A 20,072-nucleotide genomic window follows, 5' to 3' on the forward strand; every position below is an offset into this window, starting at 1 on the left:
AGTTATTTTTATTTTTGTAGTTGTTATTAATATTTAGCAGGTGCTAACCTATTAATAGTGAATCCCATTAACAAAAAAAGCTGTACTAGCCCAGCAAAAATAATTTTATAAAAAATTAAAAACTAAGCACTGCACTCAAAACTTCACCAGCATCATGAACTTTGGCCTGCATAGCTGACGTAGTTTTTTAAATGGATTTCTTGTCATGTTGAGGCTGTTAAACCCATCATATCTCAATATGGTAATTTTAGTAGTTTGATATTATGTGACTCATAATTACTTGCTTAAAATCATAAATTGTTCAATAGTCACTTCTAATTGAGAGCAGCAAACTACAACCTACATATGTGGCAGACAAGCCAAGCCAGTCACTCTTTGCAAAAATTGTTTTAGTTGTTACTACATTTAAACAGTAAAATGAGAGCTATAAAGGGTAAAGGAATCATTGAAATCCGACATTTCATTATGAAGTTACAGGAGTTTAAACATACAGCTGTTTTAAAGAAGAATATTTAAGAAATCAGCCTTCCAAGTTTACGATTTCTGGCATTTCTGGCAGAAAACATCACCAAATCATTAAAAATTGTTGTTTTAACATTGAAAATGGGGAAAATAACAGCATGATGTATATAGATATATAAAGGTTAGTTTAGTGCAATAAAATAGATTCCTAAAATTGTGACATTCCAGCATATGTTTGCCATTATCTCCGAAACAGGATTTGCGACGAGTTGTTAGCTACAAACCCTCAACTACTCACCTCACACTGCTTCATACAAATCTGCCCATGTGTACGCCCAATGCTGCACAGCAGATCTACTTAACAAGTAGTCTTTTCTTTAATTACTTTGTGTGATATAACATTCATATCAAGAATTTGGCACTATGACAATGGTAATAACAAATATTGTGCATATAATAAATGATTTTGTAACAACTAATTATATTTCATTTGACAACTTTTCTCTACCCACCATTTCCCAAAACTACTCCATACTGGCTCTGGTATTCCAAAAGTTACAATTATTTGGGTTTTTTTTCCTATTCAATATTTTTTGAAATCATTTAACTATTTCAAATGTATGTTTTATTACATAATAATTTAAATATGTGCTGCATTGAAATATTAAGCAGATTTGACTAATTAACAATCAATTCATTTGCTCGGTATGGAACCCCCACTGAATTTACGATATATGCTAAAATACCCACCACATACGATTATACGCGATCTTCTACAATGTCAAAAAAAAACTTATTAATACCAGTTGTTACAAATATATACTCAAGTAAATGCCCAATTTTGCAAACCAGCATTAAGTTTCTTTAATTTCTTCCCTGTTGAATAACTTCCATGACCTTTAACATACATAAAATGAAATTTACTATTATTTTATTGTATTAAATGTTTGAGAATTATTTTTATTTTTTTTTAAACTAAGCTGTAAAATTTTCACTTAAGCACTCTACCCTTTTTTATTTACACTTCTGATTCTCTAATAAACTGTACATGAATCATTAAAAATGGTAAGTAAATTATAAATTAATTCTTCTCTACTCTCATTTATACATAGGACTGCACAAATCTGTACAAAGGTGTAGTAATAATGATTAACAAAGATAGAATTAAATCTTTAACTTTTTAAATTTGTGGGAAATTAATATATTTTGTAAGGATTTTAATGCTTTAGTTTTACCAACTAAAAATCAACAAATCATGTAACTATTTTCATCAATATAATCATAATTATCATCATCATCATCATCATCATCATTGTCATTATTATCATCATCGTAGTCATCATTATTGTCATCATTATCAACATCAACATTATCAGCATTAACCTTATCATTAGGCAATATTTGTACTGTGTAGCAGTCCATAGACAAATACAATAAGTATAAATAAGTATAATAAGGCTATTACTAATTGTTTCTGGACATTATTAGATTAATTTTTCATTAAAAATTATGAATGATTTGCAAATGAGAGGAATAATGATTACTTATACTAGTTTAAATATAACAGTTATAAAATGTAAAGTGTAATAGGGCAGGCTTTACATTGGGGTTTTTATAGGGTGAAAAGGAGGTGTCCCATAAATGTTGTATAGCGATTGCTGTTGCTATGGAGTTCATTGCCCTGGTCAAGCTGGAGCCAAACCATGTCAGACTTCATCAAATCCAGAGTTACACTGTTGCTTGTTGAATCGTACGCGTCGCTAGAATCGTAGTCATGAACAGCAACCTGTAGATCTCCGTTCTTCATCAACTTTACATACGGTGAGCTGGTACGCGATGCTGTGTGAATGTGGAAGGTGAAAGCGTATGCTCCGCGGACCTTTGCCGTGAAAATACCAGTGTGCTGATCAAAGCAGTCTCCGACATTAATGAATAATTTCCCGTAAGTAACGATCTCATCCATATCGGAATCTGCTGAAAGGGCAGCTACACGTGCTGCTGAAAATGCTACCTTCACATTATTGTTTTGTGTCATACCGGCACCAGGTGGTCCTCGGGGACCAGCTCTTCCCTGTAACCCTGGTTGCCCTCTTTGTCCAGATGGTCCCTTCGGGCCTCTCTCGCCTAGTTTACCATTTACACCGTTCTTGCCATCTTTCCCCCTGTCTCCTTTACTTCCCTGCAATCCCTGTATACCATTGTGTCCGTTACCGCCATGGTTTCCTGGCATGCCTGGTATCCCAGGGTTGCCTGGTGGTCCTGGGGCACCTGGTTCCCCACGTACACAGCAGGAACTGCATGTATCTTCTGCTGTATTCTGCTTCTTGGCTTTTAATAATTTTGACTTACTTGGAATGTATTTGTTAGCATCTTCGGATTTGGCTGCTTGAGTTTCACTAATTGTAAATAACACAATGATGTGAAGAATTACCATCAATGAGAAACTAATAAAGTGAGCCATTTTGTATTTCAAGAGTTCAAAGGTCAGATACTAGTGCTAGGTACGCAAGTGACTATAGCTGCTTCCCTCCTAAGGTTGAATCATCAGTAGGTGATTTGTACTGTTTTCATTGGCTCTGTTCCACACCTTTGCATCAAACATTGAGGTATAAAGTAGCAACAGGTGTCGCCGTACTCATTTGGACAATTCTTGGAATAATATTACTCGATCCGTGATTACTTCAATCTGTAAACAAACAAAAAAATTAAAAATAAAAAAAACCATTTTCTATGAGTTACTTAGCTTCATTTTTAGGGAAAAGGTAAGTATTGTTGAAAGTTCAAGTTAAATGAGCAAGTTAAAAGACAATAAAAGTGGCAAAAATGATTTTATAAATACTGTATGCAAGTCATTTCATTTAATTTATTGCCTAATTTTTTAATTTCTCTGTAAACAGAACAACTGCACTGAAAATCAACCAATACACTTGAAAAATTTACAGTAGGTTAAAAAATCATGAATTGAAATAAAATTTTTACATTACAAATTGTTTCTTGATGTTTATTGTATTCGATCCTCAACCAAGCCAGATAGAATCCTCTACTGATAGGTTTAAAATGGCTCTGAAAAAGTTTCCCTACTGAAAATATGTTTACGATGATAAGTTTTTATGTACTACTTTTAACTACTGTATATCCATTCTCAAATTATTCAGTGTAAATTTGCATATTGTATAGTGTTGGATCAGATTGTGTATGTGAAATTGGAAATATGGATTTACTTAGCTGATAAGGATCGTGAGTGCTATGACCGACTTCTACAAGGAGTTGAGTTTATTCTGGCTGCCAGGGCCTAACGTCCGGGCACTCCAAGTAATTATGGCCTAGGAAGCATTGTGGGATCATAACAATTCAACTAGACTCGATGAAGACCTAGGTATGTCGTTGATGCTGCATGTAGAAGTCATCATTGGATAGAAAGCATATATTCCCAGACATCATGTTTCCTTTAATTATCTGATTGACTGTAATAACACGTACATTTTCATTGCATCTGAGTGCACTGGATCAGTATCTAACAAATCAAGTTTAACTTTCGAATTTCTTGAGTTTCTTTTTTCATTTACTGTATGTCTGTTAGGGAAGTCTTTTTCCCAAACTGGGTAGGACTAAGGATAGAAATCTTATAATAATTTAACCACTCTGGAAACCAGTACTATGTATTGAAAGTGTATATTCAGTATAAAGAAAGAATAAATAAAATATAATAAATAAGGAAGGCTTGTTTAATCTCTGCAGGTTTAGAGGGTTGATTTGGTGCAAGTCTTTTCTTTATTAAAACATCATTTATTTGAACCCGTGGCAGCTAGGGGGAGGATCCACCAATTTCTCAGATTATTAAGGGGTGTTGCATGTATACAGTGTTAGGAAGGGAGAGGTGGGTTGGATGGGACTCTCCCCTACATGGTTTAAAATAGATGCAGAGAAATATGTGTTCAGTTTATGCTGTGTTACAATTTATTGTATTACATTTTGTATTGTATTCCATTTCGAATTTGTTGTAATTTTTATTTCCTGTCCTAAACTAAAGAGGTAACACTTAGGATTTTGATCTGGGGTTAATTAAAGGCAATGTATTCTTTTAATAATCCCACTGCACGATGCTCCTCATCAAAGTAACACTTTTAGAATTAATGGTGGCTAAGTACTGACTGATTTCCCCATTCTGGGAAACCTTTTCATGTACAGACAAAATAACTAGTCAAATGAGCAATACCTAGCATGGAGAGGCTTTTACTATTAGAAGATCATCAATCTGGCCTTTGATATTTTTTTTATCTGTCCATCAAACATATTCAATGATAAAGGTAACTTACAAAAAATTGGTAGTGTTTGTTGCAATAATTTTCTTTTTGGTTGCATTTAAAGTATTTTATAAAACCTGCCAAGGTTATGTAATGTATTACAAAAATTCAAGAAAGCAGGACAGTGGATCTGCAACTGTCTAATATGCCATCAGTTTCTGTGATGGCTGTAAATCATGGCTGTTTGTTGGAGGTTAAATAGTAGAAGCATGACATATTACTTTACATTTTTTTTTCTTGAGTGGGAGCCTATAAAATCCAACCATTAATAGTGTGTGGCCTTTGCTTGTTTAGTAGGATGACAAATATAGGTCATTATATTGGTATTTGATACCCCTCCATACCTTTAATGATGGTTTTGGTAGGTTTTTGTAACATACAGTACAGTATATACAACAATAAAGTACTTTTAATTGGGTACACTGTTCTATAGCATCTGTGGTACAAAACTATTCAAGTCCTTGAAAGTACATTTGACATTGATAGTAATAAAACATGGAATTGACACGATTATGTTTACAGATGTTGCTGTTATGATGTTATGACAAGACATGCACTGTGATATACCATTGGAAATTTAATACTTAAGAACATAAATGCAGTTAGCCACCTGTAATGTAATCATAAATCTAGGTGAAATTAAATCCACCTTTTAATAAAAGTGAGGTGGGTCAATAATTGGCACCACAGTAATTGGGGTGCTAACAAGGGGTGTCATCATACCCCTCCCATGCATCCAGTGTTATGGTATTAAGTACAGTTTTTACTGTAAGGAATATTGTGATATAAACGTACAGTATATTTTACTATCTTATATCCTAAAATCCCTTCCCCTTGATCCCATCAGGGGTGTTACTCTGCAACCCTGATTGTAGGACTAGTTGGGTCTTGGTTGGGTACTTTCTTTGACTCCCTGTTAGCAAATTCATGTAGCTACCACTCTGCCCACATAAAACAACCATAAACTTTATTTGGCCCCAGTTGAGGAACCCTGTTTTAGCACAAGTAAGAGTTGTGCGTGGAAGAGGAAAATCACTGAAATTGCTGTAACTCCATAATTTGTACTGGGTATAATTGATGATAAATAACAAGCTAATTTTGGTCTGTAGAGGAAGATAGACTAATTAGAATTAGTTTCTTGCAGGTCTGCTGAACATTATATCCTGTCAGTTAACTTTTTACACAATCACTTTAGTCCCTAAAGGACCATTAATTTTGGCATCAAAATGCATACAGTGGTACAGCACATGTATATACCGTTAAGTTATGACGTTCTAAGAAAAAATAATGACATTTGAATGAAGGTTATTAATTTTACTTTCAGATAATTCAATATACTGTATCGTAAGGTGGCAGAGATTTTTGGTAGAATTGTTTTAAAACTAGGCCAGAAAAGACTTGATTTATCAGAGAAGTTAACACACTCATCTAATGATGAGCTCGAGCTCTCCCAGGAGGAAAGTACATGTTTAGAGTGAAACGTTTTTGTTTTGTTATTTTTGTAATCAAAAAATTGTTCAATAAAACAACACTTCACAATGGATATATGTGCTAATATATGTGCTAGAATCAAGCCAAGTGTCTTGACATGAAATTGATATTGTAACAAGTAACTGTGCCAGGGAAGCTGTCACATGCTTAAATACATAAAGCTTTATTGATTGATGATGTTTCTATGCTAGAAATGTTGTTTGTTGTTTGTCACTCTCTGAAAACGTTTTCATAATACTGTAACTTAAGTAAAGTAGACAAAATTACCATTGGTTTTATTGTGCTTGCAGTGCTAGAATAAATTGAATACTCAATGTCCAAATATAAACCGTGGACATCATGTTAAAGACCCTGGCATAAACTTTTCTATTCCAAGTTTATGTACATACAGGTAGGGTCAACTGCATCCTACAGTGCATCTCGTTTTAAGCATTAATGCAATTTGTTTAATAGTTATCTGAAGTTTCCCGATCTATGTTCAGATCATTAATAAACTTAAAAAGAGTAATTAATTTGCTATCCATAGATTGATTTGAAGACAAGGCAATGTTGTTTCTCTTAACCCTGGTTCTTACGGGAGACCTTGTATCCGGATCAGGAGCTAACCGTTAGCGCTAATCATCAGCACCTGCATGAGAACGCCCGATCGGTTAGCGCTAACCGTTAGCAAGCGCTATCGGTTAGCAAGTTGAGCACATTTCTATAATCAACTAATCACACGTACGCGTTTACAATTTCCAGTTTCTTATTGGTCAGTGATTCGATCATCATATTTTTGGCATCCGGATCGGGATTTTCTCGTATGGGCGCATGGCAGCTAACGGTTAGCAGGATCCGGATCCTACTAACCTGCCGTGTGAGAACATAGCCTTTATGAAATTAGGTTCTGTTATACCCTGGAGCCAGTTGTTCTGTTAGTCAGAACTTAGAACTGTACTTTGACCGGTGCCACCCAGCCTAACATTTCTTAGCCAAAGTGTAGCGAGATAATTACTCTGATTACATGATCATCTTCACAGCCTACTCAAATTTTTGCAGATTGTGACATTTCAACCATCAGTTGTTTGTTCAACAACATTCATAGATAGAACATTTTCCCACAAATATTACAGCAGACATATTATAAGGTTGTAACCTTGTTTTTAGTGAAATTCACGCAGAATGTTAAAAGTTCGATGTTTGTTGTGTTATTGATTGATGTTGTCTGATTGAATGATTTGAATCTGAATGAGTTGTATGGGATTCCATGCGCTAATCTCATTCATTTCATAAATTCAATGCTCTGATACGTAATATGGCAACTCTGTGTCGTCTTAAAGAATACAGGCACACATATTTAAATATGATTTGCCAGTACTTACAGTACTTTCATGTATTGTAGGTGATACCATTGAATTCCCAATAAAAACCATCTTATAAGACAGTAACCGCTAATAACCTTTAATTTAAATCTATTTTAAAAATCACATTGAAAAAGTTCTGACCAGGGAGAGTGTCTACAGTTGGACTAAAAGTATTTCATCATAATCTCAACTTTAATTTTACCCAAACACTAAACCATATAACTGAGCATTACCATGTAAATTAAACTACAGTACTCTCCATTTATTTGAAGTTATATAACTAAAATATTTATTTGTAGTTTTATTATAGACATTGCCACTATAGATACTAGGTCAGTATTTAATTGGAGGAAGTGGATGGTTCAATGAATCTAACCAAGTTTTATCAGGAAATGTTAAGTGAAATCTTAAATTATATTGTAACCAAAAAAAAATTTGGGTGTTCGCAAAGAACTTTGGACTTCACTAGATTTTTAGACCAATTTTTATGATTCCATTATTTTTCTTGTCTTAACAACAGTGTGATAAACATCTTACTGCTAATCATTAGGTGCCTTCAATAATTAAATACCTGACAAAGCTTGCTTGGTGTTTAAATATTGTATTGCTTACTGATAAAGTAGGCTGAATGGAGTTTGCTATACTTTAAAAACAACTGGTTTGAGTAAAATCAGTCTAAAAGTTCTAAGAACCACATGATATATAAACACCACAAGCAATCTACACAACAATTTTAGAGAGGAAATTGGACGTGTTTTGTCAGACTTAGTTTAACGCTGGCTCCCCTACTGCTTCCTAGTAACAATTTAATGTATGTGTGTGGGTTTTATTGCTAGGCCTACAGTAGGCCATCTGCAGTACTACTGTAGCTTTACTGACTAGCTTTGATATGCAAGTATAAATAGTCTAGTTGGAAGTGTTCCAAAATTTCATATTATTACACCAGTCCACACTGATTCTTAATGTCAAAGTAAGGTAGATGATTTGTTGTATTCAACTTATTTCTGTTCTATGACTGTACTTCAGGCCAGAAGCTGGCCATTTTGGGTTTATTCAGTCATACTTAGCTGAAGTTCCATAGCTGCAGTTATTATAGTAAAGTTATACACTGCTGTCCTGGGTAACCTAATGTAGTTAAGTTTCCTTTAATTGCAGGTCATTTATAATTGACCCCTGTAGTCCTATAAGAGTTGGGAATAGCTTTTATAATACTGGTCTGACTGGTACAATACTCATTAATTTGTTGGTGGGTTTCATCACTCTTCACTTGTACTAGTACTCCCTGCTTTTCTACTAACATTTCTACTAATGCGATAAATGTTATACACCAATGAGATAATTTGTATAATTTTCAGAATATAATAAAACAAAACCAAATTGTTTCAATTATACTGTAATCTAATTACAGGGGAATGCATATAGCAGAGAGTAATCAACAGGAGGGTATTACCTTTTTTGGGTGTGAACTACAGTTATTATGAAGATTATTTATTTTTAAAATTGGTCATGAATTATAACATCTTGAGGTCAATAAACATAGGCACCACACTTGTTGCTTGACACCAAGAGAATTGTAAATCCTGTCAAACCATATCAAAACAGCTCCATAGGGTCATTAGATTGTATCTGTTTTGACACTTCAGTTGTAAATTTGAAGTGTGTTGTTATTTCGTGAATGAACTGTATAGGAATGTACACTTTTGTTGATTTATCAGTTTGAATCATGTTGAAAGTATTTTGTTTATTTCGTTTTGGTGTTTTATTGATTAGCAGTAGCTTCTTTTATGGATTTCAACTCTAATTTTCATTCAATAAGTAGCATCATAATTCTCGTTTACACATTTTTTTTCATAAGACGACATTTTATAAGAACATTTATGCAAAATTTGCCAAAAAATTAAAAACAAAATAAGAACAAATTGAGGCTGAGATAAAATTTCAAATGGGGTTTTTATTAAAAAAAAAAAATAAATAAAAAAGGCAACATCTTATTTGCAGTAGGTGTTACTATGTAATACCCTCTACAACACAGTACAGATACTGTTGTACAATAATAATTGTCTACATTTGTATTAAAGAGTGTAGTAAACTAAGAAAAAAATAAGAACATTTTGAGCCTAAAATCAGCAAAAAGAATAATAACACTGAGCCTGGGCAAAATTTTACTGGTTCTTATTTAAAAAAAATTGTATATTGGCTCTTAACAATATTATTATTTAATCATCATCATCATCATCATCATCATTATCATCATCATCATCATCATCATCATCATTTTTTGCAATAAAAGGCTGTTGCTCACTTACAAATCCCAAATGCAAACTGCTCTTTGCCCGATAAAGTGTGTTTTAAAATTCCGACAGGTGCACAAATACTTCCATAACCCCTCCCATCAAAGATAATGTAACCTGTTGTTAACACCCACAATCACTCATTCTAAATACTGTATAGTTATTAGTTCTTTTTCAGGTATCTATATCAATGATGCTTGCACCAGGAATAAAAGAATAAATGCTCACACCATACTTAATCCGTATCAGACCAGTATTTATTGAGCCTGTCTTGCAAGGTTAAAGTGTTGGTCTGTAGTGAGAGTGCAGATACCAGGTCCCAGTAGCAGGGTCTGGGCCTAGTGAATTTGTTAAGTGGGCCTGAGGTATCAACCCTTCCACTGAAACATAGGGCAGGGATGGACTGGAACCAGGAACCCACTGATCGTCATGGTTCAATGCACACACAGTAGCGACTATCATAGCCAACATAATCATGCTGTTCTAAAATAGTTAATCATTGACTGGTGTGGTTTTATTCTGCCTGATTTTAATGTTGGTTTGATAACATGCGATTGGCTGGCATCGGTCTTTCGGTCAGTGTGATGTCACGGTTGAATTCATCTGTCTCTAACTGTCAAAGACATTTTCCTGTCCTAAGTGGAATTTCCTGCGTGGCAGTTCCTCCTAATAGACACTACACCCGTGTCTTAGTTACACCTGTATCCATGTACTACCTGTATTCATACCACCTGGCCCAACTTAAATGATATTCTGCCTCACAAATAATCAAGAGAATTATCTCACCAGTATTAAAATCAGATGCTCATTAAAAACAACTACATAATTAATCAACTTTAATAATTTACAGATAAAAGAAATATATATTTTTACAGATGTTTTACTATGAAATACCTAAATTTGATGCCAACAAATTAAGGTTTATGCAAAAATTTATTGGAATGGCAGTATTTTATTGTCTCAATATATTTTAGTGCATGAATCATAATGATAAAAAAATTTAATATATAATTAAATCTATGTAATAGAAATAAATTTGAAAATTTGTGATGATGATCCTATTTCATTGTACAATTATCTGTACTCTACTGTTTTTGTCAAACTGAAAGAGTACTAAGTTAATGGTTAATTTCCAGTATTTTCAGGGTCAATGACTACGAGCCTCTGTGAACAAAAATGTAGTGCTTTTAAAATACTACTCATTAAGTTTCTGAAAGTAAAGTTGTAGTGTCAGGTAGTGGTTGATTGGTGATGATTCTCACCTTAAAATACTAGAGGTTTCTCCAATAAACCAAATAATTTAAAAATATTGATGTTTTAAATTTCTCAAAACTTTATTTTTAAATCCTTTAAATCTTATAACATAAATGATGTAATGTTACTCTAAGTATTTTGCCAGATAATGATCTCAGTAACATTTGTTAGTAATTTAATAAGTATTGAATGCTGTGTGTCTTTGCTGCATTAATGCCATGGGAGATTCTTGAAGTTGAAAACGTGAAAAGAATGTTTTGATTCATATACAATATAGTGATTAGTTTCCATATTTTTATGAGAGAAAGATACAGCTATAGTAATATAACATACACTGTTGAACCATGGTTGACCCTACCAACTTTTTTTAGCTCTGAAAAGGAGCTCTATGAGCACTCGCTTCATTGATATGAAATCCTTTTTGGTCATTGATTAATAGATTGCTTGATTGGGATTTTATTTTTTGAATGGGTGGCCATTAGGGCCAATATACTCTACTGCCAAGGTTATACTGCCCTCATCGCAGCTTTTGAGATTACGAGAACTTTTTTTGATAGAATGACTATCAAATGTATTTGATAGTTCAAATGTAGTTGATCTATTTAATGTACAACAAATCAAATACAAAAATTGAATTGGCTCAAATTTAAATACTTATGATTAAATACCTAAAGTATAATAAATGATTTAAAAAAAATGGTATCAGTAATGCTGACGATGACATTTTAAAATGTTGTATAAATGTTCAAAAACATGGCTGACCTTCAAATACTGTATAAGATTATCATTATCATTCCTTTCCTCAGAAATAATTCTTTGTCAATTTGTAATACTTGTTTTCAGAATGTTGTTTGTAGTTCTGTTCATGAAACTGATCAAAAACCTAATACAGTAGACACTTTTTCTCCAGTTAAAAGCATTTTTATTTGGCATGAAAGGTGTGAATTTCGACAGGGTCTACACTCATCTGTCTAAAATCATCTACTGTACACCATGGAGATATGGATTAATCTATGTTAAACTGTTCCCCTGAGTAGAGTGATTTTATTGAAGGTTAAGTCATTCTGTATTCTGTCAATTGTACTTAACTGAGTTTTTTTTCGCAATGATTTCAAGTGCAACTATAATAAATATTTTATCTAGATGCCAAATTATGTTTATACTGTATTGAATCCAATGACTGTCAAATAATAATAAACTGATTCTCCTCTTTTACTCTGTGATTAGTTAAATGTTAATAAAATGCTAACTCCACAAAGATGAAAGATAGCCATATACCCCTGGGGTAGCACAAGTGTGGGAAATACCTAGGTAAAAATAGTAGTTAAAGTCCCTGCCCCCTCCCTTATCAAAATATCATAATTTTTCACACGATTTTAGCAAAGCGAATTTTTGCTAACCTCCGTGCTAAACCTACCGTTGGTACATAGCCACGTACAGGAGGGATTGCGAACAGACAGAACCGTGGTCTTATTCACCATTGGAAACCAGTACAAGTTTAATTTGGTAGGTTATCTGGCCGTAATAGCAGTTCAACCGTCCTAATAATTTTCTGTAAAATAGGTAGCGCAAGTGTCTTATATCTTGGGAGTGGCTGCTGCACCACCACCCCCCCCCCCAAGGTTGGTATACAAGTTTATATAAGCTATGTAATCATCAAATTATGCAGAAATTAACATTTCCATTGTTTAGACCCTTATTAGAGAGTTAATCAATTTAACAATGTTCATATTGATAACAAACAAACAGTTGATAACATTGATTGAAATTGTAAGGTCTTTCATGATTTCCACAGATATTTAAATATAAGAAATAAAATTACAAATGCCATTTAAAATATGAAATATTTGAAAGTATTATAATTAAAAATATTTTAATGTGAATAATTGTTATAATGAAACTAAAAATAAAATTTAATTATGTGTTTAATTGTAGGTTTCTTAAGCTCCAGTATCTGAAAGTTATAATCAGTTATTATTAAAAATGAATTGGTAGTTGACCGGAACATATAAATGAATCGTGACAAATAATACAAACGAGTATGGCAGATTGGGATGTATTTTAAATAAATTTGTGAGCTGACTCACTCCTCGTGTTTCTGGAGCATTTTCTATGAATTAGACCTGCCCAATGCAATCAAAATTGTAGAGTTGGTATTATTTATGACTGGTGCCCGACTAAAAAATGCACAAATAGGAAGATGTTACATCTAATAATTAAACCGTAAGTAATTTGTTGTCAAGCAAAATATAATGGTTGGTGTGCTATGTGTTTCTGACTATTGACCTAGACCTACAGTAATTCTAAGGTTCAATTCCACCCATCATTCATGCCATCTATTTGTTTGGAAGGCAACACTTTTTTATACCACTGTTTCGCGAACTCATTTTTTTTTAAAGATCGTCAGAGGAGGGCTGAAAAAAATTAAAATAAAACTTTGTTTTCTTATTTAGAAAATAAAAAAACATCCAGATGGAGGAGAAAATGAAAATAACATTTTATTGGTGAATGTAAAGAGTTTGGGATGGTTAAATGCTTTAAATTTATATAATTATGAAGCAATATACATCTTATTTTTGTAGTTTTCAAGGTAGCAGCATGCCTAATAAAATAAAAATAAAAATAAACTTTTTTCTGAAAATTGTTTTATTTGAAATCATCATTATTGGCGGGCGGTGGGTTTGCTAAACAACATATAAAGAAAGTCTCGCCTTAAAGCCAAAAATTATTTGTTTTGCCCAAGCACAATTTATTTATTTATTTATTTTTTATTTAACTTTCGTTATACTGGATGGCACGCTCAATGCAAAGGCACTGGTTTTCGTTGTGGTCCAGTTACATAACATAAAATACAAAAATTGAAAAATTGAAAAGAAAAATTTAGGGAAATTAAACAAAGGACTTAATTACAAAAATAGATGACTTAATTACAAAAATAGAGGACTTAATTACAAAAATAGAGGAGAGACCAATTAATTCAGAGCATTTTAAAATATGTATTGGTTGATGTGCAGTGTGTTTTTGACTATTGGCATCTACTGTACAGGTGTACAGTAATTCTAGGTTTTATTGCCATTGACCTTCACTCACACCACCAATTTTGGTTGGTAAAAAGTAAAGTACAGGGCTAAAATTCATAATCATCAAATTGATTAAAGTTTGAAAAGGGGGTTCTTGAAACACCAATGCTTATTGTCTTCTTTGACAAAAATATAAAAAAACACTAGAGTCATGATGCATTTTGATTGATTAAATTGTAACCACAGTGTTAGAATTTACATTGAATTATAAATTTTTAAAGCTTTAAAAAGATTATTCAAGTGTTTTAGTCTCCAAAATATGTTTTTGAAAAAAAAAATCCAACCCTCACTGTATTTTTGAGATTTCTCATTGGTCAGGCTTTTAAGTTTGTTTTTTTTTGTCTAAACTATGTGACCATGAATTTAATGATTGCACCTCAATCACCAATGTACCACTTCAACATTGAACATTAAATTTAAAAGCTGTAAAGTAATATAAATTTGAAGGGTTTTACCGTTTTGTTGCACTTAATACTGAAGGCTATTGTTTGTGATGTGGGGGAAATTAAAAACACATTTAATCATATCGCAGGGTAGTCCTACCGACAAATCATGCGATTTTTAAATCATTATGATGTGTGGTGTTGAATGATGGGAGATGAGCTCCAGGCATATTCTTAACTAACCAATGCTACAGTACGTGTTCTGCCTATGCTAATTGTATTACACGTGCATTGTAAATTGATTGATTGATTGATCAATTGCATGACTGATTGATACTATGATCGTTGAATGTATGGCTGAATACACACTATAGAAGCTTAGCATGTTGGTTGCCTTCCAGCCTTTCTTTAAAGTAAATAAGCAGTGGAAAAATGAAACTCTGTAGCTTTTTTTATCATCCACTGTTAATAACTTCAGTTGCTTAAAATTCCCTATTCTTTTGTAATATTATTAAAGTAATTATTTTATAATAACTTTTATAGTCTCATTAGTATTTACTATACTATTTTACTTTTACTATAACAATTACAACTTGCAAACAGGAACACTTCTGACTTATTTACTTGTGGGTTGGATATGGAGATATTTCAGCATTTTTACTCTTATAGTTACAATCAGATGTGGTACATAATCAGGGGCCAATTTGGGGGGGGGGCACTGGGCTGGCCCCCATCTCCCTCACCTTTTGGAAAGTTAAAAAAAAAAAAAAAAAAAAAAAAAACAGAAAAGAAGAAAAAGAAATCAGAGGTTATTTTTAGGCGTCCAGAAAACAAAAATGTCATGGGTGCATGCCCCAGACCCCCTAGGGTAGTGTTATCTCGATCGGCCCCCCCAATTTGGACAGGATCCGCCACTGATAATGACCCTGTGCACAAGAAACACACTTGATACACTGTAAAAAAAAGCAGTGATGATCTCTCTGTTTATTGACCAATTCACTTTTTAGTCATAGTTCTGCATTGAGCGTAAACATTTAAATGTGTGTAATATTAAGGAAATTGCTGTTTTTGTTTGTCGGTGATTTATTCCCTATTATTAGTACTACAGTCCAATCCTCTTCCATTGTTCCTATAACCGAACACATGTCACAGATATTCTCAGTCATTATTCCCCTTTTTGAAACCTTTCCAAGAAGCAAATGGTACGTTTAAATGAACCATCAAGACCCATTTAATCTGAGAACCTAATAAATATTTTACTTTTTACCCATTCTGTGATAATGATATCCGCCGGAAGATTAATAACATTGTTTTAACATTACAACGCATGCATGTAGCCTTCAAGTTGTCATAGACACTTAACCATCTTCCTAAAAACCTGTTTGTAGCTGTAAATAGTCATACCAATTAAATCATAATCTATTTTTTTTGTAAGTAGAGGTTGCTACAGTATCAATTGGAAAGGTTAAGAGGCTCTGCTCAGTATGATGGGAATTATGTATTGAACTATTATTGGTTTAGAAGTATGAAAGAGGTAAATCCTTTATGAGCCACTAGGGCCCATAGGGCTGGAGCTTATCACCAGTTTTTGTAGCCTGAAGTGGATGAGAGTGTAATACTTGATCCCCCTGGGATGGATGCTGGTCCACCGCAGGTTATCCTCCAGCAATTTGCTGCTACCCATTGATATGGCTGGTTAGACTGAAGCAATGTAGTGAACTGCCTTTCTCTGGGACACAAGCGAAGTGCACTGCGAAGGATTGAAACCCCAACTTTGAGGTTGGGAAACCAAACCATTTCCACTGCGCCAAATTGCTTCCAAAGTATGAAAGAATCCCCAAGTTATCTCTGTTGTAAATGCTTTACTTTTAAATTTTTCCTAATTAAAAATAATGCTTAATTGTAGTCAAAAATTAAATTGAACAAAAATATCATATGTTTGTAACACTAGGTACATTAAACCTGTGACATGCACTTCCAGGCCAGGGGAACTGTTTAAACTCATTGATTTCATGGTCTTCCATTATCATGTGGGGGAATTACCTTGCTCACTATACTTACAAATGCATCTGGTTAATATTAAAAAGTATGGAGATCATTTCTGGATGAGCTCACTAATAATGAAGTTTGACCTATTGTTTCAATGACCCTAACATTTCAACCACTGAACAATCAAATTTATGTTGCAGTTCATGCCTCATAGAGCAGACTATCGTCAATAATTATTCATTAAAACTGTGCATTAATGATTTTTACCGCAAATATTACTTGATTTAATGTTCTAATTAATGTTATAATACAATTAAAAATAGTTATAAAGAATATTATTGGACCCTAATATTTTATATTTTAATGTTAATATTACAGTAAAATGTCATTGATGTTTGTGCGTGTTTTGTGATTCTTACAATGTTGTTGTTCATTATCATGTATTGTAAGATACAGCATTGACAAATTACTGTAATGTGTGTGGAATAGCCATAATCAACTTCCTCTTTTACCGTCTTTTAAAATATTTGGAAAAATATTTGTATGATGTTATCTGGATAAAGTCTCCAATTGCTAGTACGTGACCTCTCTAATGTTGAAACTAAGATGTTTGTAACTCCTACCAGACTTTCATGAACACTAGAGGTTAGTTTTTCTTGCTCTAGCAAGACTTGCATCTATACCTTGTTTAGCGAACCCACCGTCGACCAAAAATGATGATTTTTAATTCAATTTTTTGCTAATTAGCATATCCGCCACCACGAAAAAATGCAAATGGATGTTTTTGGCAAAAATTTTGCTAAATAAGAAAACAATTTTTTTTCCACCCTCCTCTGACTATCTTTAAATAATTAAGTTCAAACAAGGTATAAAAAAGTTTTGCCTTTAAAAAAGAGCTGGCCTGAAGCCAAATGCAGACTGTCCAGGAGTCGTCCGGAGTTACCATCCTATTCTGAAAGTTTGAGGCTAACATTAATGATACCGTACATTTAAAATATTTTGTAGCAGATAATTACTAATCTCTACAGCCACCATATCCTGTGTTATCATTTCTTGATATTATCGGTTTTAGTTTACCTGTGGGAATTGAAGTATTTGTACTCAAATTACAAAACTAACCCAACTTCACTACCAAAGAATTTTTATAAGATAAACATGAATTGATGATGTAATCCTAATCTATCATAAAAAAATACAAGGTTGTGAGGAGGCTAGGTAACAGGATAGGGTACCTCAGGATATACCTCCTCAGGACTGGGGCCCTCATGGTGTTTACTTTAGGATAATTGTACTTACAATAATTGTATTTACAAGTCACCAGCTTTCATTTATTTATTTATTTTTATTTTTTATTTATATATATTTTTTTTTTACTGCAGTTTAATATTTAAATATTTTTAAAAATTATTATCTTGACTCAGGATGCAGAGACATTAAATCTTGTTTTTAGTTGATAATTTACCAAAAGTAGAATTTTTACCAACCCAGCCTCTCTGGCCAAACATGAAAATTTCAGACAGGTTTGAGCAGCAATGCTAGACTATCCTTAATGTGTGGTCTTATGTCCAGCTGCCTATTTTTTATATGAATTATAATATATAGACTTGTGTTGCATCAGGAGAATATCAGTGAGGTTTTGCCCTACCTGACATCAAAACATCACTTCTATGATCTTCCTGATGCAAACACATATCTAAGTAGCATTGCAATGTAATTGAGTAGAGTGATAACAAAATTAGCTCTTATTTTTACCAAATTTAAGTTTCTAAAAATAAATTATCTTACCTTTGTGAACTGTTGACAACTATTGCCATATATTTATCCACAATCACAAGAAAAACTGTGTATATTACACAGCATACCAATATTTGAAGTAATAGATGTTTAGCGTTTTATTTTGTTTCCCTATTTCCTGCCATTTCACCAGGTAGCATATATTTTGATTGGTCCATTTGGCACCACCTATTCTGATTGGCTATTAAACTTTTTATGCTCATGCATATGGATGAAGACTATTCCATTTTAAAAGCTGAGACATTTTACCAGTATTGACAAAATTTTATGCAAACTAAAATATATAAAAAAAAGTAATGGTTTAGTTAAGGTAATAAATAATCTCAATATTTCAATTGTTTACATTGGATAAATTAATTATTAGTTTTCAAGTTTATAAAATAGTTTATTTATTTAAGCAAAGGTGTAGAATTATTTACTACTCCTTTAGTGTAATCAATTTTATTTTAGTTTCAAAAGTAACAAACTACTGACCATATCAGAATAGGCCCTAGAATATGGATTTGTCTCAAAGACATAGTTGTGCCCCACAAACGCATGTGTTTAAGTATGTTTACCAGTACATTTTGTGAGATCTTTAGTAATAGCAACAATACCTACTGGCTGGGTTTTGCAGAGCCATCCACACTGTAGACTTGTGCCTTATTCCTGGGATGGCCAAGACTCATCTGGTGCTGGACAGGAGGGTACATTGTCACAGATCCCTGGTCAGCGGCAAGGGCATATCCTCATACTGCAGTTTGGGTGCTGGCTTGGAATTCTTTTTCCTTGTTTTTTTCCAATTACATCTGTACACCTGTTTTCGCGCATAGAGACCCTCATATTTTGCTCGGTATAAATGCAAAACCTTTAACTTTAACCTTGAATAACTTGATCCAGTAAAATGTGAAAATAAAAACTCGTAATTGAATTTTCAGAGGTTTCCACATTTCACTATATTTAACATAATCTTAAAATTTATTTTGTCAAAAAAGTACTTTTTAAAATTAAGATTGAGTATTTCTTTTTTTCAAACCAAAAAAATACCAGATGAATGTTTACAATCACTTTTTAAAATTGTTATTAAACTATCATAGCGTTTGTTTCGCTCCACTTTGCTTTTTGTAAATAGACTTGAATAATTATGAGTTTTCTGATTCTCCAAATTAACTTCAAGTGAACAATTTTGAAAATTAGCAAAGAACTGTTCAGATTAAAGAAAACTGTATTTTATTGTAAATGCAATCATTATTATATTAATCGTAATATTCATGTGTCACTGTCATCTTAAAATAAGTTGTACTTTTCGGAACTAATATTAATTTTTTTACAATACAAACAAATGAAAAAAAAAAAAGTGCTACCAAAATTGAAAAATGGATTTTCAATTTAATAGATGATTGGTCAGAGTTATGTTTAAACACACAATAATATCACCTGTTTTGGCATACAAATCACATCATTTAGCTACTCAGAGAAATAAGATTGATAATCATCAAGCGAAGGTGCATGTACAATCCCTACAGAAGATAAAGGAAATCTAAAAAACATGACAATGTTAAATTTGTTTCCCCAGCGACAGATAGCAAGGTTAAAAGAGAGATTTTGTAATCCCACAAGCCTGTGAAATAACTGCAATAAAAAAAGTGTGCACCAAACTATCTTCCTCTTTTATGACTACCCTGGATGATAGTATCTATTA

At 32.9% G+C, this 20,072-nt stretch overlaps 2 protein-coding genes across 2 annotated transcripts in view; one reads left to right on the forward strand and one right to left on the reverse strand.

Moving 5' to 3' along the window:
* The window catches only part of LOC117100675 (serine/threonine-protein kinase mTOR-like), a 60,399-nt gene that overhangs the window by 31,609 nt on the left and 8,718 nt on the right, over nucleotides 1-20,072 (forward strand). The gene's annotated exons all lie outside the window — the stretch shown is intronic.
* Nucleotides 1,302-18,495, reverse strand: LOC117100616 (complement C1q tumor necrosis factor-related protein 3-like). The gene is made up of 2 exons (XM_033240406.1): nucleotides 18,383-18,495; nucleotides 1,302-3,148 (listed from the first exon to the last, which is right to left on the reverse strand). The coding sequence occupies exon 2, from the start codon at nucleotides 2,921-2,923 to the stop codon at nucleotides 2,075-2,077; it is 849 nt and encodes a 282-aa protein (XP_033096297.1). The 5' UTR covers nucleotides 2,924-3,148; nucleotides 18,383-18,495; the 3' UTR covers nucleotides 1,302-2,074.

The sequence above is a fragment of the Anneissia japonica genome, unplaced genomic scaffold, assembly GCF_011630105.1.
Source record: "Anneissia japonica isolate Jap-2015-1 unplaced genomic scaffold, ASM1163010v1 scaffold4446_len648930_cov198, whole genome shotgun sequence".
Lineage (NCBI taxonomy): Eukaryota > Metazoa > Echinodermata > Crinoidea > Comatulida > Comatulidae > Anneissia > Anneissia japonica.

Excerpts from the sequence above, each read along its gene's own strand:
- LOC117100616 (XM_033240406.1), bottom strand. The coding sequence starts at position 2,923 with ATGGCTCACTTTATTAGTTTCTCATTGATGGTAATTCTTCACATCATT.